Source organism: Lonchura striata, chromosome 4, assembly GCF_046129695.1.
Source record: "Lonchura striata isolate bLonStr1 chromosome 4, bLonStr1.mat, whole genome shotgun sequence".
NCBI lineage: Eukaryota > Metazoa > Chordata > Aves > Passeriformes > Estrildidae > Lonchura > Lonchura striata.
The window spans coordinates 60,853,854-60,881,519 of NC_134606.1; the positions used below are offsets into that span (position 1 = coordinate 60,853,854).

Consider the following 27,666-nt stretch of genomic DNA (forward strand, 5'->3'; position numbering starts at 1 on the left):
ACTTTTGGACTTATCCGTAGGCAAGGGCATTGTCCAGCCAGCAGGGAGGACCGTCCTCATCCTGGCTGTATTATTTATGAATAATTATATTTATCCATCCTTTCCAACATTATTCCAGAGGGGTCAAGGTGCCAAGAAGAGTAAGAGACAACACAAGGTCAAGCACTGCAGACCATCAGGTCTCAGAAGACAGCCACTGGTTAAATCCAGCCTACAGCCAGCCACCAATCCACCAGCAGTCCCTCAACACTTGTGCACTGCTCAGAAAGCTCTAGCCAGCTTTCAACAACCAAATCAGCAGAAGTGCTGAAGTCCACAGAATTAAATGCAGCTCATGCCCTAGTACCCGCCCTACCAAGACTCCATAACTTCCCCACATCACTTCATTTAACAGTGGATGGATCCAGTAGCTACCCTGGGAAATGGCAGTGGTCCTTCCTGCCTCCCACAGACCCTACATCACCATGAGGAAGAGAAAACCATACTAAAGAACCCGACCCAACTGTTAAAAAAAATTAAAACAATTGAGCAAAAATTTAAAAACAAATGCAAAAATGCAAACAAATAAGCAAAAAAGGAAATGCACAGAAGTAGTCCTTTTTTTATCAAAATTCGAGGCACCCTCTTTAAAAATCTAGTTTTCCTGTAAAGGCTGACACTTTTGTTATCAACTCTACCACATGGAGAATTTAATCTACAAAAAGAGGGATTCAGGTAGCATAAGCTTCCAGATAAAACATTTGATGGAGAAGCTTTTTCTTTCCTGAACAATGTTTCTTTAGTTATTTTCAGTTTTTCAGAATCAGGTAACTTGACAATGGCTTCAATTTCAGTTTTCAGATCCCTGAAATGCACTGGAACTGCTACTGCTTTTGAAGTCTTATGCCTTGGGGGAGGGGGGGACGGGGAATATTACCTTGTAATTTCAGGTACTCAGAGAGGTTCAGAACAGCATGTGCCTCCTAGCATGGCCCCTTATCCTTCTTACAGCAGGCACTTGACAGGAATGAGCCTAAGGAAGTCCAAGCAATAGCAGTACAAAAGAAAAATTATAAAGATCAACAGGAAGCTGTGTATCTCAGTGCATTCCCTGTAGTTCTGCGGCCAGGAAATTGCATAAAGGAAAGGATGAGAGCAGCGGTGAGATCAGGCATTTGCACATCCTCCAAGCTTCACTCCTACACTACACCCCAAGTTCAAACCCATTACACACATCACTTTGAAGGCAGGTTCCCTATGATTTTCGCCATGGAACAAACAGTTCTATCTTTCTAACCAGCAGGTCAGGAACCTCTCAGCTCCAGGAGCCCATTTCCACACCATCATCTTCAGGCACACCCAGGTCTTCAGGCCCATCTCAGCCGAAACTAAGAGAACTTACAGCAAAATCTAAATAAAATATGCAGTATTTTTGGCCAAAGCACTGTCCTGCTGTCACACTGGGCTAGTATTTTTCTATTAAAGCGGAATTTTCACATGCAGGAACTTGCCGCTGTCTCCTTTCAAGATTATGTCAGCTTCCAGTTTCTTTTCCCCCTCTATCAGCTTGGCCAGGAAGCCCAAAGTAATCAAATCCCTTTGTGCCCTTCCATTTGACAGCCTCCTTTTCCCCTGACATTCAGAAATGCTGAGAGGGGAGGTATTTTGAGCTGCACCAAATGCGTAGCTGGAAATGCCAAGCAAAACACTGCTGTAATTCTGATGTATGATGCACAAAGACCTTTGCTTTGGAAGATGTTTCAAAATTAAACACAGTGGCCAGGCTAACTCATAACTGTTTATTGTAAATCACTCAAGAGTTTACACATCATTAATGGCAAAATAACACTTTTAAAACACCTGCTGGATGAAAGACAGAATAAAGACAACTCTTTTATATTATATGGCATCATTTGAAAAACAAGAAACAGAAACAAAAAAGAAACCATTTTATTTTTTTCCCCACTTTTGCATCTTTCCTGAAAATATCTGGGCCTGAGTCTCAGTTATTTTGAGATCCCTGCCTTGCCCAGGGTGTGGGGCTGTGTGTCTGGGAAGCAGGCACTCCCTCTCTGAGGGGCAAGGCAGTGACAATTCTTTATAAATGAAAATCATGCCCTCTATCTTCAAAAGTGCTCCAGTGCTGACAGTATAAAGCCTCTCTCCTGCACTGGCTAACATCTAACACAAAGGGTTATATGTCCCATTAAATCCACATGCCTTTTTTTTTTTTAAGAATTTTTTCTTTTTTTTTTTCTTCTTTTTTCTTTTTTTTTTTTTTTTTTGTTAAGCAAGGCAACTGTTAAAATTCAGAAGCTACATAACTGTCTTTATATTTTGCTCAGAAACCAATGGATGTTGCATGCAGCTGAAATATTAGTACAGGCTCTTAGATAAAGGTCAGTTTTCTAAGACCCACTAGTCAAAGGCAGAAAAATAAATTAAGAGGCCTCTTGTGCAAAAGGAGCTAAAATATGCATGCATCAATGGCCATGACTGATTAGAATATGACTTAGGTCTCCAAACATTGAAACTGAAGCTTTATTTGGCTTAAGACATGGTTGAGCTCTATACATTTACAAGTACAATGTATATGTGACAACAAAAGAACCATCTCAATATAGCATCAGTTGGTATTTTGGCCTGTATAGAGACTAATCTTCAACACAAAAGCCTGCTCAGCAATTAATGGTTTTCATATTTAGCAAAGACAGAAGTGCACTGGGCTGGCTAACAGGGCTAACAAAAAGAAGAAAGCAGGTTTCCAAACTAACATCTAACTAAACTGAGGGTGATTTTCCCCCTTGGACATACTGTTTTTAATCAGGGGTGTTACTGTCCTTTCCATGAGTATGCAGCTGACACAGCACACTGGACCCTGCCCCATCCCCCTGAAAGATGCGCCTAAAAACCTCACTGGATTAGCAGTAGGAACAAAAATCTCCCCTAACTGCACTTGGAAAGGACAGTTAGTTCCTTCAACCTGCCAACATTTACCATGAACAAGCAAATTACAACAAATCTCAGACATGAACTACAGTGACTAAAATCAAACCTCTCTCCCACTTAACTGCAGTATTAAATAATATATAACATTTTTACACTTAATAGTCTTAAGTTCAGACATAAGACAGCTAATAAGGAAAGAAAAAAAAAAAAAAAAGGCTGTGGCTGAATCAATTCCTGGGGAACTAATTCAGCCCAACCAATCCAAAACAAAAAAAAATAATTTTACCCAGAGGTAAACCCACCACAGGCACGGGGTTGTGCGCGCACACCCAGCCAGCCACGCGACAGCAGTGCTGGCACAGCAAAGCGTAGCTCCTCAGGCACTGCCATCCCCAGTCCTTTCCTTGCGAGCCTGGATCATCTCCTTCGGAGCCTGCTTGCGGTCAGTGACCAACCCCAGCCAAAACATGAAGTCAATGAACCAGGTGGTGGGGTTGAACTTCAGGCCCAGCTCACTGGCTGAGTAGTCAAACGGGAAGGTGTGGTGGTAGTTGTGGAAACCCTCACCTGAAAAACAGAGAGGGAGTTTAAAGATCACATGGCTGCCACTTTTGTCAACACAGGAACACACTCAGGCAGGATGCTCCAACACCCATTGCCCAAGTCTTGCATCTTATGGAGGCTATGCTCCTCCCCAGTAGGAAGGGGCATGTCCCATGCCTTATGCTCAGGGAAGAAAACCAGAAGTGCTTCAAGAGGGGAGACACGCAAGTGAGTCAAAAGTGGGGTCACTCACTTCTGTTGCACCATCTGCTGAGAAGAGCTTGCTGGGTGCTAACCCAGGGACCACATGGTGTTATTTCAGCATGGCACCATCAGTAGAACAAGGGCACCTTCCTCTAGGATGCACAAGCTCCAGCCTCCTCCAAACCCTGGCTCCAAGCAGCGTCCAGCTGCTGGCACCTAGAGTCCCCACCAGGGCAAAAGAGGATGGGACATCACCCTGAGTTGGCAGACCTGTGCCCAGGGCTGCAGCACTCACCAATGGCTCCCAGGGTGACCAGGGTGTTCTGCCTGGGGTTGATGTTCTTGTCGTAGGGGCGGTTGCCGTACATGTGGGCGGCGCTGTTGACCAGCCAGGTGACGTTCAGGGAGATGGTGTACCGCAGGATGGAGGCCAGGAAGTAGGCGTTCCACAGGCTCTCGCCCCACAGGTACCACGGCACGACGGTGGGGATCACAAAGCACATCAGCACGACTGAGCTCTTGTAATACCTGCGGGCGTTACAGGAAAAGGAATGCAAACTATGACCTCTCTTGTTCGTCCTCCTATGACAGGCTTAAATACACCCCTGCTTTTGCTGAGTTTTCTGGAAGGAATGAGGAAAAAAAGAGTTTGGATTTATTAAACAGTTATTAAAACTTCGCGTTCCCTGAAAGTCTTTAGGATAGGAAGAACTGTCATTTTTATTTGACAAAAACAAACAGCTTTCAACTAAGATCCACAGAGGTCTGGAAAAATGCTAATATTAGCAGTATTTTTGAAAGGAAAGAAGTTTTCATGAACACTAGCTCATCTGTTACACATGAGCTAGTTTTGATCATCTTGTGCATGAAATAAATCAACCTGTTGCCTTGCTAGTTCTTTGCTTGATGTATTTTGCTGTTGTTTGGAGGTTGTGCCTCACATCCTGGACTCCAGAAGGAGATCTGCTGCTCTACAACACCACCAGCCACAGTGAAGAGGGCATTCCTCAGCTCCCTCATAGAACTCAATTCTTACTTACCTGAGCTAAGGCCCTCCAAGCAAATAAGTTCCCTTTCTTTGCTCCAAAGATAACAAGTAATTTCCCACCCATATGACTGACTTCTAATAAGGTTAGAAATCTGACCTTATCAGAAGTCTGAGGTCAGAAGTCTAAGGTCTAAAGTCTGACCTTAACAGACTCTCATCAGTTCAAGGTCAGGACTTAAGTAGAGGAGAAAAATACCTTCCAGTCCAGAAAACTCCTTCAAAGTTCAAAGCTTCTACCACTCTGGGGAAATAGAATAAAATATGAAAACAGCTTATCAGGCACCAATTAAAACTATCCTGCCAGATGGAAGAAGCCCAGACCAAAGTCTTTGTCGAAGATATGAAATCTCCCATCTGAACAAGCATCAGAGTACATTGTCTTCCTCTGACTGAAACATCCACTTTGAAGTGAGAAACCTCCTTACCTGGAGTGCAGGGAAATCAATGTCTCAACACATGACTGGGAAACACTGCTGCTTTCGCCACATGCAAACTTTGTCATGGAGACACTTCACTTGTGAGCTCCTCTCTCACATCACCTGCAGGATTATGGCTCCCTGATTCACAGAGGGCAGGTTTTGCTGTCAGTTGTGCCTGGAGCAGTACTAAGATTTCAACTGAAGTGATGTGGTTTTAAACTGACTGAGTGGTGCCTTGTCCACAACTCAGCAGCACCACTAAATTCAGCAAAGCTAACAATTTGGCCTTAAAATAAAACATGACAAGAAGGATTTATTATGATTCTTAGTGCCTGCTAGTTTTTCCACGCTGTCAAAAAAAACCTCAACACTGCAAGCCTGTAGAAAGAAAAAACCCAAATTCTGGGTAAGGGACTAACTCATAAATCCAAATCCAGAACAAAGGCATTTGCTAAGATAACTTTCCTGCAGAAAACACTCTTCTTCATTAGACAACCTTTGCAGCATGAGCAAAGCAGTAAAGCCTGCTTCTTATGGGATGCTATTGCTGTGGAAAAGGTAATAATCAAGAGGAACTGCAGCAAACTGCAAGGGAGTTGTTGCAAAAAGGCACTGCCAACTGAGGAACCAGTGAAAGCAGCCATACATGGAGAGAAATATTCCTCAGTCCTGGAAGATTTCCATTACAAGGGTATTTTTTTGCCTTAGAGAAATCTGTGCGCTAGCAGAAAAAACTCTAATTTTTAGACTTAACTGACTGCTCCCCTCATTCAGAAAATACAGAGAAATGGCCTTAAGCAGTTTTCCAAAGTGCCTGGATGAAATGCTTGCAAGCAGAAAGTCTTCTGGTGCATAAAACACAGGTACTCACATAGAGCATAAAGGATGTTGCTCAATTCCCAGCTCTCCCAGGCTGTGTAGCAAACTGAGCTAGGACTGTGCTAATTCCCAATGGAGATAATTAATCCTGTACAGAACGGCAGTCTTGGGAGAGGTGGCACTTGGCCTGCACTGGCCCAGGGGTGCCAGAAATGACTTTGCAGAGTGAAATGTGCACTTCTGTGTTAAAGCAATTAGTGATTGCAGAGTTTGCTCCTGTGATCAAAGAAGAAGGCTGAGATCTGGGCAACTTCTGCCACAGCTGCTTTCATAACCAGCCCTGGCTTTTTGGGAAAGCAGAGGCACAAGGATAGGGCTCACTGCTTGTACCACAGAGCCTGTGAGGACAGTCAGCAAGTGTCAGCCACATGGGAAAAGGCATCCCAGCACCTGCAGTCATGGTGGCAGGGATATCTTGGGGAAGAAAAGGGGAAGATGAAAACAAGGAATGAGCCACAACCAGACTGCCAGGAGGGAGAATCTCTCCATGCCCACCTCACAGCAGGGCCCAGCGCTGGCACTTACTTTCTTTGGAACCTGACGACAGGGTCATCCAGCAGGTCAGTGAAATCCAGTTTCCTGCCCTTCTCGATGACGTCGCGGTGCTTGCGCACGAAGAGCCAGCCGATGTGGGAGAAGAAGAAGCCCCGGCGGGCGTTGTGCGGGTCCGCGTCCGTCTCCGAGTACTTGTGGTGCACGCGGTGGTCTCGGCTCCACTCGTAGATGTCGTTCTGCACAAAAAGCACAGGGGGGTCAGAGAAGAGGGGCCAGGCACTACGACCTCCAGTCCTTCCACACATGGTAACAGCAGCAAGCCCCTCTCTGATGCTCCTTGGAAAAGGTTGTTGACTAAAACCATGGGAGTTACCATCATCCATGGTAAAACCATGTTTTAAACCATGTTTTAAAACCAAACTAAAACTGATGGGAGTTACCATCATCAGTCTGCCCTGGGTGTCTGAGGAAGGGCTGCAGGGACTGGGTACATACACTGTTATTTTAAGACTGTGCTATGGGGAACCTTGTATATTTATTTTCAGCGGACTACTGTACAGAGGCTCTCAGTTTTGGCATCCTCTTTCTCAGCTGGTTGCAGCTGGTGTCCTCCAGGCACAAACACAGCGTTGAAAATGGGACAGAGCTCATGGATCACCAGAACCACTGTAGTGAACAACACGACACTGAAATGCCTTATGGCTGTAAATGGAATCATGTGGACTGCAGGGAGGAAGGGATGGACCACAGTTTCACACTTGGATCCATAAAGATAGACTTTCTGAGTTCACTCAGCCAAAGGGATTTCAGCCTCCCAGTTTGCTCTGCAGGATGCCCTGGTTGGATGCACTGGACTAAACTGGTGACTTTTGCAGTGGTTCTGAGCTATTAGTGCAGACACTGTAAGCACATTCAACACTTGCAAACCTCAGGCCACACACTCATCTATGAATTTAATTGCTCAACACCAGCACCAAAATGTGGAAATGTCAGTTAATGCCCAGATCCACAGGAGGGTGAACTTTAATCAGAGTTCTTAGCAGAGGTTGCTAGTTCCATCTCTGCATGGTCATGGAGGTACCCAAGCAGAAGTACCCAAGGAGGGAAAGGCTTGGGTTACTTTTAGGAACAACAACCACAATCACCAACCACAGCAGCTTTGCTCCCAGTGAAACTGAGGAAACTGATTGCAATGTCCCTGAAGTAGGAACAGGACACCACCCACGTGGGCACTGAATATACCACAGGACACAGAAAGCATGGGATAACGAAACTGAGTGTACCTATATTTTGTGGGGCAAAAGCCCTGTGCTGAAAGCATTGCAGAAATCATTGTTCTTTCTTTCAGCTATCAACAGTTCAATGAAAGCACTGAGAGGACTCTGGGAACAAATGCAAAGAGCAGCAAAAGAACCCAGCTCAAATGGCTCCTCATCCAATTTCAGCTTTGCAAAAATGCTCTCTGCCTGCAAGAGCGCACCAGGGATGAGTGAGGAGCAAGAGCCCCAGAAAGATCTCAGCTCCACTGCATTCAGTTATGCTCAGCCCTTTACTGTTGCCATGTAGTGAACACAGTGATGCTGGGAGTGGGCTGGGGATGAGGGGGACATTTTTCTGCAGCACTGACACATCTAAACCACTGAGAGGAGACAGCAAATATCAGCCCCTTGCCAGTGCTCCAGTGTGCTGCACCTTAACTATCTCCCTGCACGAGAAAACAAAGTAAACTGCAAAAAAGCAAAGGAAGACACCCACATCCTCAGTGAGAACAAGAGGAGACCTCTACCTTCCTACAGTGAAATCAAAAGGAGTGAAAACATCTACACTGCTTCAAGTGGCTTCAGTGGGAATATCCATATGACTGGAAAATGGCAACATTAAGTAACTTAAAAATAAAATAGGGTTATGCAAGAAGTACACTTAGAAAAGGTCTTCTTTCTTAACCAGAAATAATTTTTCAAGTGAGACTATTGATTAGTTTGTCACAAGAGCACTTGATAAAGTAATTTGTGGGACAGCAGATAACCAGGAAAAGCAATGATACTGTGAGAAATTAACTTGGCTTTTCATGCCACAGCAAATGCCTGCAGAGCTGGTAAAAAAAAAAAAAACATGATTCCCCAGATGAAAGGGTTAGGAAGCTGTGAAACAACTGAATTGCATCTAATTAAAACCACAAAAGCTAAGAGGAAATAAAGGCCTGAGGCCAGTGCTGTTGACAATAAATACACCAGGAACTGGAGCACAGCATGTGTAAATATGCTCTGAGTGTATTATTAGCAACCATTTTTCAAGAACACATCACTTTTGATCAGGTTTCAGGTAAACACAGTGTGAAATCCCCTCTGAAGCAGAGAGCAACAGCATCATGCTGTGACAGTGATGCAGCCACGAGGTTTCATTAGCAGGTCCCTTAACAAACCTGCAGACTGAAATGTGCCAATGGGCTGGGCTGTGTGACAGTCTCTGTGTGCTGACACAGATTTCCACACCACACCTCCTGCAGTGTCCAGCACAAACACAGACTATGCCACAGAGGTGACACCAGCACAGCCCAGCTGAGGTGCTGGAACTTAAATGCTAGGAGATCAATAAGCCAGTATTACCTATGTCTGAAAAAGACAAGTGACAGCAAGAAGCACAGTCTTTCAAAATTATGATAGCTTCATTCTAGATGGAGAGCAGAAACACAGCTCAGCATGCTCCAATCACAAAAAAAAAAACCCCACATGTCAAAACTGATGGTATTCCAGAGGAAGTACAGCATGTCACAGCCCAGACAGTATCAAGCTAAAACTCTAATGCAGTTTCCCTCCCCTGCCCTTCAAGAATTCTGAATATCTCCTCCTCATTTACCATCAAGGGGTATGCATCTCCAATGCTACCTCTTCCTTCCACAGGCAACGTGAAGGAGATGGACCTGAAAAATCATCACTCACAGTCTGTTTGTGGTGGTGGAAACAGCCTTTACAGGCAATGGATGTCATGGTAATTAGGAGCAGGCTTCGGATTTAGAGTGGGTAATTTGGCCTTTCATCTTATTTCTGATATGAAGGGCACAAAGGTGGCTTGAAGCTCCTTTAAAGTACTTCCCTGCCTCAGAATCCCAGCGTCCTCAGACAAAAGCAGTGACGAGCACAATGCAGCTGGGAGCAAAATCCATAGCAACAGGGGAGCAGAATGCAATGAAATCCCTGTGTGCAGGCTCACTGCAAACAGCTCTGCACATTCATTTAAATTACTTGTGAAAGATAAGATCAGCTGTGTATCAGGGAGACACTACCAGGGGCTTCTCAAAACTCCAAACAGTTGTTTAATACATTGAGCAAAGGGCTTGTAAAGCTCCCCAAGGAACCAAGCAGCAGATGGAAAATGGTTCAGAATAAAGGCTATAGTCAAAATGGACACATTTCCATTTTCAAGCAAAAGCATTGTGCTCTTTGTAATGTGTAGAGGGGCTAACTAATTAATTCTTTCCACCTTAAAAAAGAAAAAAAATCAAAGATGATAAATGAGAAGTACAGAGATAGATAAAGGGACTCTTTTCATTCTCTGTCAAGGCAAATGAATAAAAAGACAACCAACTAGATTGAAAGGGAAAAGATGAAAACTCAGGGCACAAGACATACATGGCACTCAGTGCCACAAGGGGTTATGGCAGCCAAGCTCAATAAGTTTAATTTTAGTACAGGTAAGTTTAATTTTAGTGCAGGTTCCTATCTCTATCCTTGCCAGCCAGAGGAGGAACCAAATTCACACTGAGAAGATCTTGGTTCAGGGCTAACTCCTACAACCAGCTGGGTGTTACACAAGTGTTTCTGTGGTCTAGGACTGCCTACCACAAAGTACAGAGCTAGTAACACACTTCTTCACAAACATACTTGAATTTGGCTGGTGAAAAATGCTGTACAAAACAGAGATAAATTAAGATTGTGGAATGATGCCTGCTCTCCTTTCTGAGCACAAAGTCTCCAACTGCCTGGATGAACATACTCTTGGTTACACAGACACATTTGCATCAAGTTGGCCCTTATAAAAGTCTCCATGTTGTCCGGTGAAGTGTGGGGCCTGACCAGTGCCACAGATCAGTTGCTGGGGTGCTGAGCCTCTGATTTGGTCACGTTCATCTCAGTCCTTATGCAATTATTGCTCCTGGTCTGCCTAGTGCACATTGTTACGTGGGTGGTGAGAGGGGCTCTGCATCCCCTGAGCCAGTAGAATGTGTTACAGCAAATAAACGTCTTTCTGCCAGTTTTTTTTTTTTCCTTCTTTCTTTTGCTGTCTCTGAGTTGAGGAGATCCCTGCTTAGCAGAGAGAGCTGCCTGGAGGCCAAGTATCTGAACAAGCAACACAAGCTCACCTGGAAAGCCATGGAGTTAGCTGCAGCCAGAAAGATCCTCAAAGGCAGCTTGGCTTTGTAGGAACGGTGGCTCCAGAGGCGATGCGCGCCGGCTGTCACACCCAGAGCTGTCATCAGGAAACAGAGATACGCTGAAAGACACAAAAACAAAACACAGGGTGTGCCACAGGGCCAGTTGACTTTCCTTGTGCTCTCCGTGGTGTAAAGATGCTCCTTGCCCTGCCTGCCAGCACCTGCAGGGTCTCTCTGGAGATGAGGCTGGGCAGACAGGAGGTGAGGTTCTCAGCCCACCTCTGCCTCACAGACGCTTTGCCTAAAGAGGACAGGCTTATTTTGCAAGTGTAAAATTAAAACGAGAGCAGATTCCAACATTAAAGAATATTACAGGACAATTTCAAATCGATTTACACCATCTGCAGCAATGTGTTGCTTAGCCAGGGCTCCCTGCCACCCTACACACACAATGTTTTGGTTAAAACAGCCTATTTCAAATACCTAAGCAGAGTTACCAGAACAAACAGGGAAAATGAGATCCCCAAAAAGGGTTTTGTATTTGTGTCTGCACAAGAGCCTGTCCACCAGGGAACCCTGTTAGACAGGCAGTGGCTTGACAGGAATTCACAGTCTGCTTTTCCTGGTATGTAGTGTAAAACATTTGTCTTTGCAAAAAGAAAACAAATGTGTATGTAGGTGTGTGTCTACTGTGTCCCTCCATCAACTCCCAGCTCACAGTGCTTGAAATTGCAGCATCTGAGAGAAAATAGAATGGAAAGATATTTGGGAAAGTAACTGCAACCATATTTCATGTTGATTGTCACCCCTGCAGACTGAAGAAGCAAATGGACTTTTTCCACTCTGCTGGTGGATCCATCAAAAACAGATTTACCCAAACTGCTTGCCATTATGTCTATGCCCAAAATCCCTGTCATCTCCTGTACAGCAAACCAAGGCCTTTCTCACAAGATGCAGCAGACAGCTGCAGTCAGAATGGTCCCAGTAAAGATGAAGTCTCTCTAAAACCTGCTTTGGGTGCCATCACTGAAGAGACAATTCTGATTTTCAGCAGGCTGAGTGTTCATGGTACTCCTAAAAAAGGCTCATTTGTGCAATTATGCTGAGCCCATTGAAGTCCACAATGAAATTAAAATTTCTACTTACCTGAATAGAGCTACAGAAATAAACTAAAATCATGCATTCTCTCTGCACATTATCTATAGATATTGCTGAATCTACAGATTACTCTCAGATCAGTAAAAATGCTGACATCACAACTCCTCACACTCCAGTCTCCACTGAAGAGGTGCAGTTCTTGCATATGCCTTGTTAGAGCAAGGATTTGGACTTCTATGAAATTAGGGAAAACCTATCCTACCATTTGCTGTGTGTGATGTTGAGCTGTTCAGAAACATCACTAAGTAAAGCCTTCCAAGTCACTCAAATGACTCTAATTGTGGGAACAGATCTGTGACACACAGAATACTGACATTATCCAGCTAACATAAAAATATTAAGGTTGGACTCCTGAATCATTGTAAGAACATATTTTCTGTGGGCTTTATGACTGGTTAACCCCATGCTAGTCATGGGCTGAAATCTCCCATCTTCAGCAGTTTCTTTGCTTCTGTAAAGCACAAGGGGGCTTTTCTCCTGCTTCAAAGCAACAAATCATTTAATTGACCAAGTGCTTCTCAAGGGCACACATCCATCTTAATCATGAATGACTGCTTAAAACAAGAATGAAAGATAAATTGGTAAAGTGAGATGTGTCATTAAGGTTGAATTCACCTCCCTTCTCTGTCCCATGTAAGAAAGAGGCTGTGTGGTAGGTAACAGACCGTATGGAATATCTGCACTGAACACAATCAGGGACAAACCTCTCTGGCCCTTTCCAGCTCCCCAGGGACTTGCCAGCCCCAGCCCACTCCTGCACTGCTCAAGTGATCAAGGAAACAGCTGGGGCTCATACCCACGCACCATGCCTATTTTTTGGCTTTGCAGAGGAGGAATCACAAGAGCAGGAATCTTCCCAATATAAATCCCGAGGGTTGAAACATCCCCAGAAACAAACAAACAAAATTACTCAGGAGGCTCAGTGTCAGATCAGAAACAAATCCTGTCATACAAATGCACTACTTGGTGATAGCAAGTTTTGTGATTCTTACAGCAATTAAGGTGCCCGAAAATAATATTTGACCACTAATTCCCAATGTATAAATAGCCAAGATGACAAATATATGCCATGTAAGGAATAGGTCTCAAGCTCTCCTTTGCAGAGTAAATTAGGATCTCAAACCAAAAATCAGACAGCCAACCATTTGATTATATATTAATGATCCACAGCTACAGTATCTGTATGAGAAAATACTATTTGCTTACCTGTCCCATTTTTGGGATAGGAGTGTGTGTAGGGGATGAACATGTCAGTGAAACACAGAAGGATTGCAATGTGGAGCAAAGCAGCCAGTAAATAGCAATTCCTCCTTATACTGAAAACACCCTCTCAGAAATGTAGCTGAATGGGTTTCACAAGTAATAAAGAGTAAATAATATTTATTGCAGAAAAAAGGGGGGAAAAATAAAGCCACAAGAAAAGTGGCTTTAACACCTGGAATTCAAACAATTAATGCTGTGTTTCTTTTTAATTCTGTGGGATACCTAATGCCCGAAGAGGAAATTGGTAAAATAGCCAGATGTGTCCTCTGCATGTTCTGCTAAGGTCTAGACAGGAGCATTTCTGATCAGCTCACTCGACAGGGCACATCATAAGCACAACAATTTGGAACTGAAGCAGAGGGAGAACCACTTAAAAGACAGAACAAAATGGAAGGGAGGGAAGTGAAAACGGCAGGTAAACCTGTGCAAAAGGACAAAAGAGAGACCCAGAGTATAGGGACAGGGAGAGGATGCAGAGCACAGCATAAGCACAACGATTCAGAACTGGAGCAGAGGGAGAACCACTAAAAAGAGGGAACAAAGAGGAAAGGAGGGAAGTGAAAACAGCAGGTAAGCCTGTGCAAAAGGACAAAAGAGAGACCCAGAGCATGGGGACAGGGAGAGGATGCAAGAGAGACAAGACGCATGAGGTTAAAGTGCCGTGCAGGCAGGGAGCTGGCAGGTTGCTAGGCTTCCAATACACTGTGCCTGTGCACAGATGCTATTTATGGGAACATGCCAGAATCAATAGGCAGAAGATTTTTATTCAACATTCTTATTAATGACCTGAAACAAAGGCAAACAGCATACTAATTACAACAGTGGATGATGCTATATTTGGAGCAGCAGTGAGAGAGCTAAAAAACCACAGAAGGATCCATGCAGAAACAGGCGAAGAAGGGCTCAAAGTAAAGACAAAGCAAAGTAATGTAGTTTGGGGAGCAGTAACCCGAGACAGGGATCTGTGATGAGGATAAGAAGCTTGGGGAAGAAAGGAAGATCACCAACAGTTCATAAAATATTCCCAGTGGGTCATATGATAAGGCAGCGGGACATCAGTGTGATTTTGAACAGCAGGCACAGAGGTATCATCTCACTGTCAGACAGAAGCAATGAAAACACCAGGTAAATAATTTAAAAATGGATGGCAAAACAACAACATCAAACATCTGAGCCACCTTTTTCAGAACAACTCACTATGCCCACAGCTGGATTTCTGGAAAAGCTTTACTAAGCCCAAGGCCAAACTCTTCTGAAAATCTCAGTAGCCAGGGAATTGGCTTCCTATGAAGATATGGGGAGATGTTGCCACAGCCTGTATCTACAGGCATCAGGAAATCATCCTCTGATCTTAGTGGTTGCTTAAATTCGAGCAGATCTCACCCCCTGAAAATTTCAATTCTGTTTTATGCTAAATATCAAAATTAGAACAACTTCTCTTTCTGAAACCTGGGACCACATTAGAAAGATATGTATTTATTGTTTGTGAATCCAGCACATTACAGATTGATTTTGACTTTTATGTTGTTATTAAAAAAAAATAAACCAACCAAAAGCAGATACTCAGCAAACACTGGGTTCACTCTGTGTATCTGAACAGATAATTCTTGCTCCTGAAAGCGAGGAGACACCTGGACATCCTTGTTCAGCACAGAAGACAAGGAGACACTGTGGGATAGCAGCTATCCACACGTTACTAATGTCAAACATAACCCAGTTAGATGGAGCAAATCACAATTATCTCAGAGGGGCGATACATCAGACAGGAAAATAGGAGCAGTGGAACAAAATCAACTGCACATTTACAACAGCACTACTGTCAACACACAAACCATCTGTAAAATAGAGAATAATGTCACACAGCTGTTCCCATGGGGTGGCAGCACACAGAGCCTGGCACCAGCTCACACCAGTGGCTCCAATCCCTGTGCATGGATGGCAGGGACAGGAGGGACAGCAGGGAAGGGAATCAGCCCGTCCCACACTCACTGCAGGCATCTCTCTCCCATGTGGCTCCCAGTCCCTTCACAGGGACTTGAACACGGCATTCAGCCACAGCAAGGTGACTGCTCTGAGCCTGGCACATGCCTGGAGAGCTACTACCCTCACAGTTTGCTCTCTGTGAGATGTTCCAACACAGAGCCCACCACAGCCCTATTTTCTAAACATATTTTGGGACTTGGCAACTTCTGTGAAGCTTTGAGCTTGTTTGCATGTCACAGCATGTAAGAAACCTTTTTCTGGTCATGGAGCAGACTTGGTTTTAAGTCAAGTGATGACACATATCAGCCAGGACTGGGCTGTATTACATCAATGCCAGCAAGCAGGGAAGAAATTCCAGTCTCTGCAGTACCAACAATGGGGAAAAACGTGGGGGAAAGTGCTCACCCCTCCAAACAAGAGAGCTGGCAGGCCTTGTGAGATCAGAGCAGTGGCTCACCTAGCCACATATGTTCTTCTGATAGGGGTAAGGGGAGCTGCCATGCAGAGGAGACTGAATTAAAGAATTACAAAAAAAAAACCAAAACCAACCAAACAAACAAAAAAACCCAAAAAAAACAACAGAGGCCAGCTATTGTTGCTCTAGCACTGCCTGCACACTTCAACTGATGTGGACTTCAAGATGTGACGTTTTGCACAGAGAGTATGTGAAAAGTAATTACCAGGCCAAGTAATTACTGGAGGCTGTCCCAGAATTGTTATCACACTTGCTCTGACCAGGAGGGTGACAGACCTTGGATCAGGATAGCCACCAAGGGTCAGGGCCTTGGTTTTATGTCTTGTTCAGAGGACATCAGCCCCATTTACTCCTGTGCAGGCTGCTGCCAACCCCCTGATGCAAAGGCCTGCTCACAACCAACCCACAGCATTATTTTGTACATGCTCAGGAGCTGCTCCTTTAGCTCATCACTGCTATCTTTTTGGGGACAGCTTCAGAAGAAGACAGCACTCTGCTCCAATGGAGGTCCCACTGCTGGGCTATGACACTTCCAACACTGCTTAGCCTAGAAGGTCTGATACATTCCCAGGCCCAGCCTGAAGTTACATTCAGAAAAAGCTTATACAATTTTTAGAAACACACTCTGTGTCTCCAGCAGTTCAAGGATCAGGAGGCAAGATCCCAAGGATACAGGAGGGAGTAATTTCCTCAGATGTGAATCCTAATCACACTAATGGCAAAGGAAGCACATATTTTGCCTGGGGAATTAAAATTAACAAATGCAAGGGTTGCGCTTCACCTGTAGACATCTGTTACCTCTTCAACAAGAGGGCAGCTGGAGACAGCTGACCTTAAAATGCTGTTCATGATGAAGACATCTCATGACATGACACCACCATTTGGTGGAAATTCTCTCTCCACAGTAGCCAGCAAAGTCTCAAGCAAGCTGCTGTGAAATTTTTATCTTGGCACAGGCCATTTTTCTCCCCTGTATGTAAAAGGATAACACAACTTGACTCACTTGTATTAAAAAAAAAAAAAATTGAGGATTAAAAATTATAACAATGGACATGAAACTTTTGTCTGCTTCCACACTAGCATCCTGTGCTTATTCGATCAGATAAAAATTGCTTATTAGGGAATTTTACTAACCAAATTATTCAAACCCAAAGTCTTCCATTATGCTGCAATAACTGCATGAGACATACGAACAGCAAGTTGCTCAAGCACAACATGTAAAGCTGACATAAATATGTAACACTACTGTAACTTCTAGTGATGATTTTTTCCATTCTAAAAATTAAATTACATCTGCATATCCTGTATCTGCCTTCTTCTCCTCATTTGGTTTTTGCTGTTACTCAGTGGCAGGTTTAAGACTAATACCACAAAACCAGGAAAAGTACTTCCAGGAGTGCCAAGTGATGCCTAACTTCATTTCCACTGAAAGTCAGGGCAGCACTGCCACCCATTTCAGCAGCTGCACCATGCCTGATCTCTTCTGAACTCCTAAGAGATCCTCCACTTCACTACACACACAGACAGAGATAGAAGATTCTCTTCTGATCAACATCAGGGCTCGGACCAGATAATTTTGTTGTGTCTCGCATGCTCTTTTACACTTTTGTTAGATAATGTCAAGTTTGGGAATACACTTTCTTAAAATGTCATGTCTGCCATCAGAATGGAAAGTTTTCCTGCCCCAAATCAGGGCAGCAGTCTTTCCAAATACCTCAATTAAAAATGCTGGTTGGTGTCATGCACTGCACCAGTGGGAGGGACAGGGTCACCATGCAGCATTCTTACATGTAGATTAGATATTAAGTCCCCAGCAGATATCTCTATGCTAAACTCCAGGGAAATCTTGGAGATCTCTTCCTCCACAGCAAAGAGATACCAGGCAGCAGTAACATATCATTTAACTTGCAGCATCCTACTAAAAAAGCCTTATTTCCTGACCTGGAACTACATTTATTAAGGAGGAAGAAATTTTCACCGTAGTCCCTAAATTGCTGCCAAGAAGTGAAGTTGAATTAATGCTCTGGCCCTGGGGTCTCTGGGAAGGAAACACTGCTCTGCTAGCCAACCTCTGCTCACTGAGCCCTGCTAACTATCAAAGGCTGGCATCAAAAGCTCCTTGGGCTGGATTCAAGCGAGCAAATGAGAATTAAAAAGCACTGGCGTGCAGCAGCACCAATTCCCTGGGCCGCCCACCATGCGGGTCATGCCAGCTCTCACGGGGAGACATGCTTTCCTGTGGAGAGCAAACATGTGAAATCCCAGGCCAGAAAGTTTCATCTAAAATTAGATCTACACATCCTCTGAGCTACTCTAAATTAAGCCAAGAGAGACAGAGATGATAAGAGGAAGCACATCAAAGGCAAAGGGGAAGTAGAGTTTCAGAGCTGCAGAGAAGATGATTTCTGATGATGCCCTGCTCCTGCCCTTCTCTCCCGTGGTGGAGCTCCAGGAGAAGCCATCTATCACATCCCCTTGGCCCTGCCATCACCAGCTCACGAAATCCAGGCTGCCTCTGCCTGGATGCACATGCCTGCGTATGCATTTTCAGGAACATTCCCCAGTGCCAGCACTTTTGGCTGAGCATACAAAAGACTTTATTCCGGTTGGAATAGCAGAAATGTTCATATTGACAGCTGCAGCCAATGTGACATAAATATAGCCAGCAGAGCAATGGAAATCGTGGCTGACAGCAATTATTCCAGCCAATGCTAGAACTCCCCTAGGAAGGAAATACAGATTCCCTGAATTCACCAGCAACTGAAGATTGCCTTAAGATGCCAAACAGCTTGCATATATTTTTAGATCAAAAAAGAAGGCTGGAAGATGCTTTGGCTTTTCTGAAATTTTTGTTGCTTATGTGTAGCCTGTCTCAGCTCAGCTGGGTCCTGCATCATCACAAAACCACAGGCAGATTTCACTTCTCTCCTAGTGACCTCACTGCTGTCCTCAATCTGCACACTGACTCGGGCTCTGGTGGGTTTTAAGTACTCTATAAATGCCAAGACAGAATAAATGCCAAATTTACCTCTTTTTTTCAGGGACAGAGTAAAGAAATAGCATGATTAAGCCATTAGCAGAGCAACCCAGAGCCTTGTGTTCACAGGCAGCTCTGCCCTGAGGAAGAAGGTTTAGTTATTTTTTAGTTGTTTTTTAACATCCCTGTCCAAAAAGGGGCAAAGCCAAAGCTTACCCAGTGCAGAACCAGGTACATGGCGGGGAATGCCCTGCTCTGACCCAGTGCCCTCCCTGTGACCACTGAAGCAGAGATCTGATGGCTTTGACTTTTCAGGACTTCACAGTCCAGATGATGTTTCCTTCTATAGCACTGCACCTTGCCTAGATGTTTTGTGTCTGCTCCACTTGTATGCTATCACTTGCTGTACCTCTTCCTCCCCCTTCCAAAACCAAACAGAGCTCAGAGCAAAACCTGTTGCAAAAAATGGCCTCTTCCGACTTTCCCTCCTGGCAATTTTAGCCTCAGAGCTGGGCTGCAAGTGCTAAACTTCATTAAAATTAGAAGGCACAAGCCCCCTGCACCCAACAGGTCAGTTAGCAGAGCTGTCAGGTTGGAGGATGGTGCCAGGGCAGAAGAAGAGACCTTGTGTGTGGGCAGGCACTCACCAGGTGATTGCTCCCCACACTGCCCCAGTGATTCTTCACTGTCCCTCCAGCACAAACAGCCCTGCCCCAGCCCACCTCTAGCACTCAGAACATAATCTGAGACACCACTGTCCAAAAATGTCTTGAGAAAGATCCTCCAGAAATCCCCATCCCCTGCTGTTGAGGCCCCAACACAAGAGGGATGGCAGGCACACAATTCCCCATGCCAGCATCACAAACAGCCTTCCCCTCTGTTTCACATCAGCTTTGCTTTACTTAGCACAGTAATTGTTAATGTTTCACTCTCCAGTGGGGCAGCACATTTTATTGTTAGTCTACATGGTAAAAATAAAATCTGATTACAAGATATTGCTTGGCTTCAATTATAACATCAGTGTAAGTTACAAGTGCAACTGTGACTGCAGGGAGGGTAGGTGGAGTGGCAGAGATAAGGAACCACACTGAATTCAGTGCAGTAAGCCCTTTGAGACTGCTCCTGCAGAGAAGTCCATCCTGACTCATCCACTGAAACTCTTCAGAGCCTGTATTCTGCCATTCCCACTGCACATGTAACCAAAGAGAAAAAGCTACAGCCAGAAATCCCTGATGACTCCCCAGAGCTGCCTGCACCAGCTCAGGGACTGGAGGACCAGGGCTAAAGAAGGCACTTCATGCTTTTGTGGCCTTTGGCTGGGCTTTTGTGGGTTTGCCACAGCCAGCTCTGGGGGTGCCAACAAAACTTCCCTTCAAGGGGCTGCTTCACAGGGATGCCTCTTCCAAGCCCAGTGTCAGGGGCAGCCCAAATGCCAACAATCCTGCCAAATTCAGACAGGGATTTCTACCTTTGTTGGGTCCAGCTGTCATCTCTGCCCTCATCACACAGATCAAAAGGAAAGAGTGCCCAAGGTTCTTGTGGCTTGGCTGATCAGAGCAGCCCAGCAGTGCTTTGTGCTGGGTGAACATCCCAACATCAAGCACACACAGCTTTACTGCTCACTCATCCATTCCCACTGTAAGAACTCTTCAGGAATGCCTTGAACCCACTCCTGAGAGCAATAGGACCACAGGTCCATCACACACATCCAGGGCTCAGCACATACATGGAATTTTTTCCCCATTCCTGAGCTCACAGTGACAACATGATGTGCAGCACACAGGACAGAGGGAAACAACACAGGAGCACCACCAATGCACTGAGGATGCAATCAGGATAAGGAACAAAAACACATACTTACAGCTGAACACTGTGACAGACAAGACCTTAAGGAACCACCTCCAGCAACAGTTAAACAATAGAGGAGTGAACACTGGGGAGGGAAAAAACATCCAACAGGCAGGAGTGTCCTCAACAGGAGATCATCTCAGAGCAGAATTCTGGAACAGACCCAGGAGCACTCTGTGACTGTATTCATCCATACCAATTCCATGAACAGGCTGCCCAGGGAAGTGATGGAATCTCCATCCCTGGGTGGATTTAAAAGATGTGCAGTTGTGATACTTAGGGATATGGTTTAGTGGTGGACTTGACAGTGTAGGCTAATGGTTGGTTTTGATCATCTTAGAGGTCTTTTCCAACCCAAGTGATTCAGTGATGCTGTTCTATCTGTGCATTATGTGAGGGTGTGTTCCCAGTTTTACCATGAACACGGAGCTCAGACATGTAACATGGACATGTTACAGCCACCTCCAGATCTGGGGCTCACACCATTTTTAAGGAGAGAAACACAGTTTGAGAGAAGACTTTGTTCTTCTCAGAGATGATTTGAGTTCAGCTCTTGATGCCAGGAGGGAAGGAAGAAGCAAAGAATTTGGCTGTTAAGAGTGACAGCTGTATAACTACACTTTCAAATGGGCCAGGGGAGGAAAAGCCAGTCCAAATCCTCTCTGGAGACAAGCAAGGCTATTCCCCTGGGCAGATGTGCACCCCAGAGATGCAATTAATACTGGGATGCCCCACCTTTTCTCCACTCATCATCTAGTGGACCAGCTGCTGTCTTGAACTGCTGAAAACATGGTGGAGATGGGAGCTGATAGACAACAAGGCCAGCCTCCCGTATTCCACAGAAACCTCCCAGAGCTGCTCTCTGCTCATGGCTGGGACTGTTCTGGGAGCCAGCAAACAGGAGATCACTGTGCGGAGTAAGGTGAGGAAAAGTCCTTCTGTTCACTAAGCCCTTCCCACCAAGTATCCAAGATAAATGCACTTGTTCCCTATTTCTGACCCAAAACCTCACCTACAGAAATCACCTGAGCACTGTCCAGGCCACGGGGGAGCATAACCACTCTCCAGAGTGACAGAGAAGTTTCCATCAAATGTCTCCATTTCACTGGGTGTGAAACAGGGACAATATTTGCGCTCTCCTTCATCCACAGAGGCACCAAGGGGAACTTCCCCGGGGCTAGGATTGTTTTATTTACAGCTGTCTGCGCAGAGATTCCAACACCGTGCGTAGGAATGGTTTCAGACTAAGCCAGTTAATAACCAGAAAGCCAGCAGGTGGCACTCAAGAATATCCAAGACTCTGGAATCATGCAGGACCAATAAAACTTGCATCTGCAGTGCACAACAGCAACCTGTGCCTCATTACATAGGAGTGCTGCTTATCAGCAGCCTGAGAAAGAGGCAATAACCCGAAGTGCTAAAACCACAATTGCTTTAGTCTCCTTTATTGAAGGGATCCAGGCATCCCAGGCAGGATCCAGACTCTTGCCTGGGAGCAGCTTGCATCTCAGCAGGAGTGCAGCTGGGCAGCACCACTGCTCTGTCTGCGCTCCCAGACAGACAGCACTCGTGCACAAAGGAAAGCTGAGGATAAGCATGGCAAAGGGCCCACCATGGCTGAACATGAGCAATCTGGAGCTCTCAGGAGCACAAAAACATCTCCTAAGTGCTGCTAAACAACAACAACAAGCCTCCCTTCCCATATGAGCACCATTAGGGCAAGGCCATCCTCCTTCCCAACCCCAGGCTCTGGCAAGGCACAGCAGTACGTGACATCCACTCCTCCCTCGTGCAGCTCTGCCAAACACATCCAGGTGATTTGGGATTTCTGGGTGGCCATGTTCGCACAGGTTTTTAAACTTGTTTCAGCAGCCTGAAATGAAAGTTTGTAAAGCAGGTAAACAGCTTAATCTCTTTTGTGGTGGCTCTATTTCCTAAAATTAATTTGGCTACTTCAAGTGCTTCCTCACAAGCCCTCTGTGAAGACGAAAAAGCACCTTTTTCCAAACAAAATCCGAGACAATCATGTGATTCCCCCAAATGGAGTCTTTAAGAAATTGTCATGAGCCCACCAAAAGAAACTGTGAGCAGCTGTTAGCATTGGGCCCTGCAGTGAAACATGCTGGTACCTCCCTCTGTACAGGGATTTCAGAGTTTTGTAGTTTGCTTTCCTAAATCAGTTCCTCACTGAGACTGCTGCAGGGTGCACCTGGCTGGAGCAAGGAGGTTCCTGGTTAACAAGCATCATTTAATGCCACGTTACTGTCATAGGTGACCTCTGGAAGCTGGTGCAGCACATCAAGCCCAAAAGAGGACATCAGTGAGCCACAGCCCCAGCTGGCCACAAGCACCCCTTTGCACAAGTTCACTCCTGGAAAATCTGCATGCTTGGCCCAGCCAGCCCCACTAGAAGCAAGCTGCTCCCACCCTACTCATTTCCTCCTGAGATAATGGTGATGCCTCCCTTCAAACCTCCGTGGGGCTGAGCACCAGGGGGAAAGCAGAAGGTCTTCTCCACTCACTCCCACACCAAACCACAAGTCAGGCTGGCAAAGAGCAAGGCAAGGGAGATCCCAGTGAGCCCAAGCTGCCACAGCAGGGGACATTCCACATCCGCTCGGCAGGTTCCACGGCTGTCCCACGGGCACAGCCCAGGGCTGCTTGATGCCTTGCACACACCATCTGCTGCCTCTTGGGTCAAGGCAGCTCCCAGCTCATGGAAAATTTTGACATGAGTAATTTCATTGTTTTTGTTCAGCTTGGACTGAAATCAAATTCCACAGAGACACAGGGATGGCCCTGAAAGCCTATGTTTTAACCAGCTTATCTGTACATCCCCTGAAAGATAACCCAGTTCCGGGTTCTGCAGCGATTCACATCCCCAGTTCTGCACCTCCCAGAGAGCCGTTTGGGATCCCTTGTGCAGCCCTAGCTCCACGTGGGGTGTGGGAAGCTGCGGCAGGGCCTCAAGGTGCTGGTGCGGGAGGCAGCGGGAACAGAGGAGCACAGATAATCCTGGGTAAACAACCAGCTGAGCCTTCCTTGGCAGCGCTTTCCCATTGTCTATTATGTACAGCTGGACAAATGTCAATAAATTACCAATGGAAATGAGCCCTGCTGAGCAGGCAGCTTGGCTTGAACAGCTGTTTTCTAGGTGGCACAGTGGCATTTCAGCTCCTCTTTACAATCGGTGCTGCATCAGCTGCCTCCCGGGGTGGGAAGGGAAGGAGGAAAGCAAGCCCCGCACAGAGGGAGGGTTTGTACCTGGCCTCCCTCAGGGGAGAATACAGTGAGAGGTGGATATCTTGGGGGAGGAGAAGGTAAAAAGCCAAGCAGGCAGTGGTGAGTCATGGGAAGCTGTGGCTTCCTGCCAGACACCAGGAGGTCACAGCCAGCATTGGCATCCCACTCCCAGCACACTTGTTCCTGCAGCTTATCCATGGGGGAGCAGTGGTGGGGAACAGAGAGTGAAGCAATGCAAGAGCTTGCACAGGATCACTGGGAAGCTTCCTGAGTGCCAGGAAAGCTTGGGAAGAGAAAGAAAACCACAGAGGAATACATGGAAGGCTGCAGCTCCTCCATCTGCACCCTTCAGCGTACACACATCGCTGCACTACCTGACACTACTCTCATAGCCGCCATCAGAGTTTGCCAGCGTGCCAGCCCTGCTCCAAAGGCTGGCTGGCAGCCAGCACCCACAGAAAGGCAGTCTCACAGCTGATCTGCACAGGGAAGGAGATGTGGAGAACTGGGGAGGGTGAGGGACACGTCTGATTGACACCTATTCCTCCCAACACAACTCCACTGCTTGGCTCCTTCCACACTGAAGCGAGGTGGGTTTGCCAACTTCAGCAACAGCCACCGTCTTTTATCTACCCTGAGTCGCTCAGAGGGATCTCAGAAACAGGTCACCAGCGTGACAGCAAGCTAATTTGTCTGACATATTCTGCAGGAGAGTGTGTATTTTCAAGTTGCTCAGCACCTCTGAGGGGAGCAGAGCTGGCAGCAGCCAGATGTGAGAGTGGCACGCAGTGTCCAGGACAGCTGGAGCCAGTGCACTCACTCCCTGCTGTGGAGCCCCTGTAAAAGCCACCCACCAAACTCCCATAAAAACTCTGTGGTCGCTCTAGGGTGGCTGTTAAATATAATTATGCCAAGAAATGAGAGGCTCTCACTTTCAGAAGGAAAGGCATTAAGCTGCAAAGTCGTTGAGAACTATTTATTATGTAGCATCTGTTTAATCTCCAGCAGGAAAAAATACCTCAGAGGATGGAGGGCTGAATTGGTAATTCCATCCTTTGCCTCCAGCCTCGGGGATTTTTGTAATTAAGCACAGTGAAATCAGAGATGATTTCAAATTGTGTTCTTGGAAAGGCAAAACAGAAAAAGGAAGCCCACCTGCCTGCATACAACAGGACCTAATAGGGTTGAAAGCAGACCACAGGCTGTGCATTCCAGCCACACAGCTCCCACAGACTCTCCTGGTCTCCCTGATCACCCAGCTGTGGCCAAGATAAACTATGAAATCAGCCTGAACACAACCAGGAATATGGAGGTGACAGGAGTAGTGCTTACAAAAGAAACTATGCAAAACACAACCACCCCACAAACCTCTTCTGGTCACGAGCAAGTCAGGGGGGACTGTGCAAACGAGGCTGCCAGGCAAATGCAGGTGCCCTCCAGGGACCCAGAAACTGAGCACGGTTAATTGATGGAAAGATTCATTTCCCAACTGCAAGCAGCAATGGTGGCAATTGCTAGGGGTTTAAAACAGACTGAATATCAAAAGCTGAACCTGTGAAAAACAGATTTAGGACTTCTCCAAACAGAAGGAATAAGCCTGACTTCTAAAGCATTTAGCTGGGACTTCTGAAGAGTCACCTCGACAGTAATGACTGCAGCCTAACAACCCAAATTCCATGTCTGTGAGTTCCTGCAGAAGAGACCCTTCTTTCCTCTGTGTAAAAGAATCCCAGGCTGTTATATCCTCCACTTACCTCAAAGCAGGGTATTTATCCAAGAAATTGCATCAACTGTAAGCAGCACCCAAGTTTTTACCCTCTTGGCCACCGAGATTTATATGAATCAATATAGAAGTCTGCCAGCTGAATAGTGATGCTGACATTCACCATCTATTTGGTCTCAAAAACCCTGACAAGCCTTGCACAATAATGCAGTGCTTCTATGTAGCATTTTCTCCCGACATCATTCTTCTGTGGAGAAAAGAGGACCTCACCACTGTAGGACGGAAGAAAAGACGCTGTATTTCATATTCTCTTCCCCAAACCGAATCCTTGGCTTCTCATGCCTAGCAGGACAGACGCTGCAAGCCATGTCCCCTCAGAAAGCTTACCGTGCCTGTGCCAGCACTTTACAGCACCTACTCGACTTTCACATCTTCCCTAATGAAAATCTGTTATCACCTTCCTCAAGAAACAAACGAGGAGCCGGGTTTTCTACTCCAAACCGGAGCAGAAAACCGCGGGTGTTCCCAAAGTAACACGGTGAACAGCAAAGGGACGGCCAGCATCCCTCAGGTCTGAGGCCCCTCAGACCGTTTAAAGGACGGTCCTCCCTCAGACCTTTGAACGGAAACGTCAGCGCTTGACTGGCCTTTTTTCACTAAAAAACCCGATAAATGTAACCGGAGGGAGAGCGCCTGCTGTTTCTACAGCAACCGAGGGCCCGGCGCGGCGCTGGCAATGGCATCCCGGGAGCGGCCGTGGGGGGGCCGGGGAACAAAAGCCGCGGAACAGGGGAGGGACACGGCGAAACCGAGAGGCGCCCGCTGCCCGGGCCCCCGCCCCGCCCCACCTGTAGCGCGCCCCGGCACTCACCCCAGAGCAGGGTGAGGATGTGCGCCCGCGGCACCAGGCTGAGCGCGTAGACGGCGCCCAGGTGCAGCAGCCCCATGAGCACCACGTTGCGCCAGACGATGGCCTGCCCGCCGCCCGCCGAGCCCGCCGAGCCCGCCTCGCCGCCCGCCGCCCTCCGGGGCGCGGCCATCGCGCCGGCCGGGCGCTGGGGAGGGCCGGCGGCGGCCCCCGCGCAGCGCGGCCCCGCAGCGGCTACGGGCGGCCGGGGCGCGCCGCCGCCGCCGCATCTGTTGCTGCCGCCGCCGCCGCCTCCATGGAGCCGCCGCGCCGCCGGCTGCGCCCCGCACCGCGGCGGGGACGGGCGGGGGGCGGCCGCGGGGCCGCATAGCGACAGCCAATGGTGGCCCCGGGCCGCCCGCCCCGCCCCGGCCCCGGCTCCGCCCGCCGCCGCCTCCCGGCGCGGCCCCGCGGCAGCGCGGCCCCGCTGCCCGCCCGCAGCGCTGCCGCCGGCTCCCCGCACACAAAGGGTTCGGTGGCGTTTGTTCCGCAAGGTCGTGCCGGCAAAGCGAAAGACGCCGCTGGCGCTAGCGGGGAGCAGGTGCTGGAGACGGGGTGGGGGAAGTTTCCTGCCCGGGAGTGACAAGGTGGGCGCTGACAACAAGCGCGCAGGCAGGCGGCGAGCTGTCGGCAGCGCACACGCGAAGGAAGAGCTGCCTCGCTTGGTGTGTCCCGCCGCGGATGGAGCGGCATTGTTTCAGCGCTCAGGGCTGGTTTCGGGGGGCCGCCGCCCCCGGTGTCCCCCCCGCGCTGCCGCGACCTCCCGCTGCCCGCTGTGCGCGAGAGAAAGCATCCCGGGGCACCGGGGAGCCCAGCGTGGGCACTGCCAGGGGCAAGGTCACCCGTGGCACAGGGGCGGCCCGGAGCAGCGGCGGGCGGAAAGCAGCTCGCTGTTACTAGCGAGGTGCTTCACCTGCCGCGGAGCAAGAGCATCCTGCGCAAAGCAGTGTACGGAGGGTTTAAGTCATTAGGTGGGAACCGGACACTGATTCCAGATAAAACGTTTGCCTGTGGTGAATTTTGTTTGGGGCTGAATACTCCTGGGAGGACTGGAGGGAAGGAGGGAGCAACCCAGAAGTGCCAGCAGCCCTCTGCCCTGGCTGGGACCGGATTTTCCATGATTTACAGCTTGATGTGTCCTTCACTTGCTGCATCAGGACCACAGAAGAAGGTGATTTAACTTGTGCTGTGCTTTCCTGCC

At 47.2% G+C, this 27,666-nt stretch overlaps 1 protein-coding gene across 1 annotated transcript; it reads right to left on the reverse strand.

Moving 5' to 3' along the window:
- Positions 1 to 1,764: 1,764 nt before the first annotated feature.
- SCD5 (stearoyl-CoA desaturase 5) lies at positions 1,765 to 26,598 on the reverse strand. Its single transcript, XM_021549209.3, has 5 exons — positions 26,430 to 26,598; positions 10,877 to 11,007; positions 6,547 to 6,752; positions 3,971 to 4,203; positions 1,765 to 3,495 (listed from the first exon to the last, which is right to left on the reverse strand). The coding sequence occupies exons 1-5, from the start codon at positions 26,596 to 26,598 to the stop codon at positions 3,305 to 3,307; spliced, it is 930 nt and encodes a 309-aa protein (XP_021404884.2). The 3' UTR covers positions 1,765 to 3,304.
- Between the last annotated feature and the right edge of the window lie 1,068 nt (positions 26,599 to 27,666).

Bases quoted from the DNA above. Each gene is read 5' to 3' on its own strand.
- SCD5 (XM_021549209.3), bottom strand. From the start codon at position 26,598: ATGGCCGCGCCCCGGAGGGCGGCGGGCGGCGAGGCGGGCTCGGCGGGC. The intron at 4,204-6,546 runs GTAAGTGCCAGC...TAACGCCCGCAG, and splicing joins GTCGTCAGGTTCCAAAGAAA to GTATTACAAGAGCTCAGTCG. The intron at 3,496-3,970 runs GTGAGTGCTGCA...TCTGTTTTTCAG, and splicing joins GGTCACCCTGGGAGCCATTG to GTGAGGGTTTCCACAACTAC.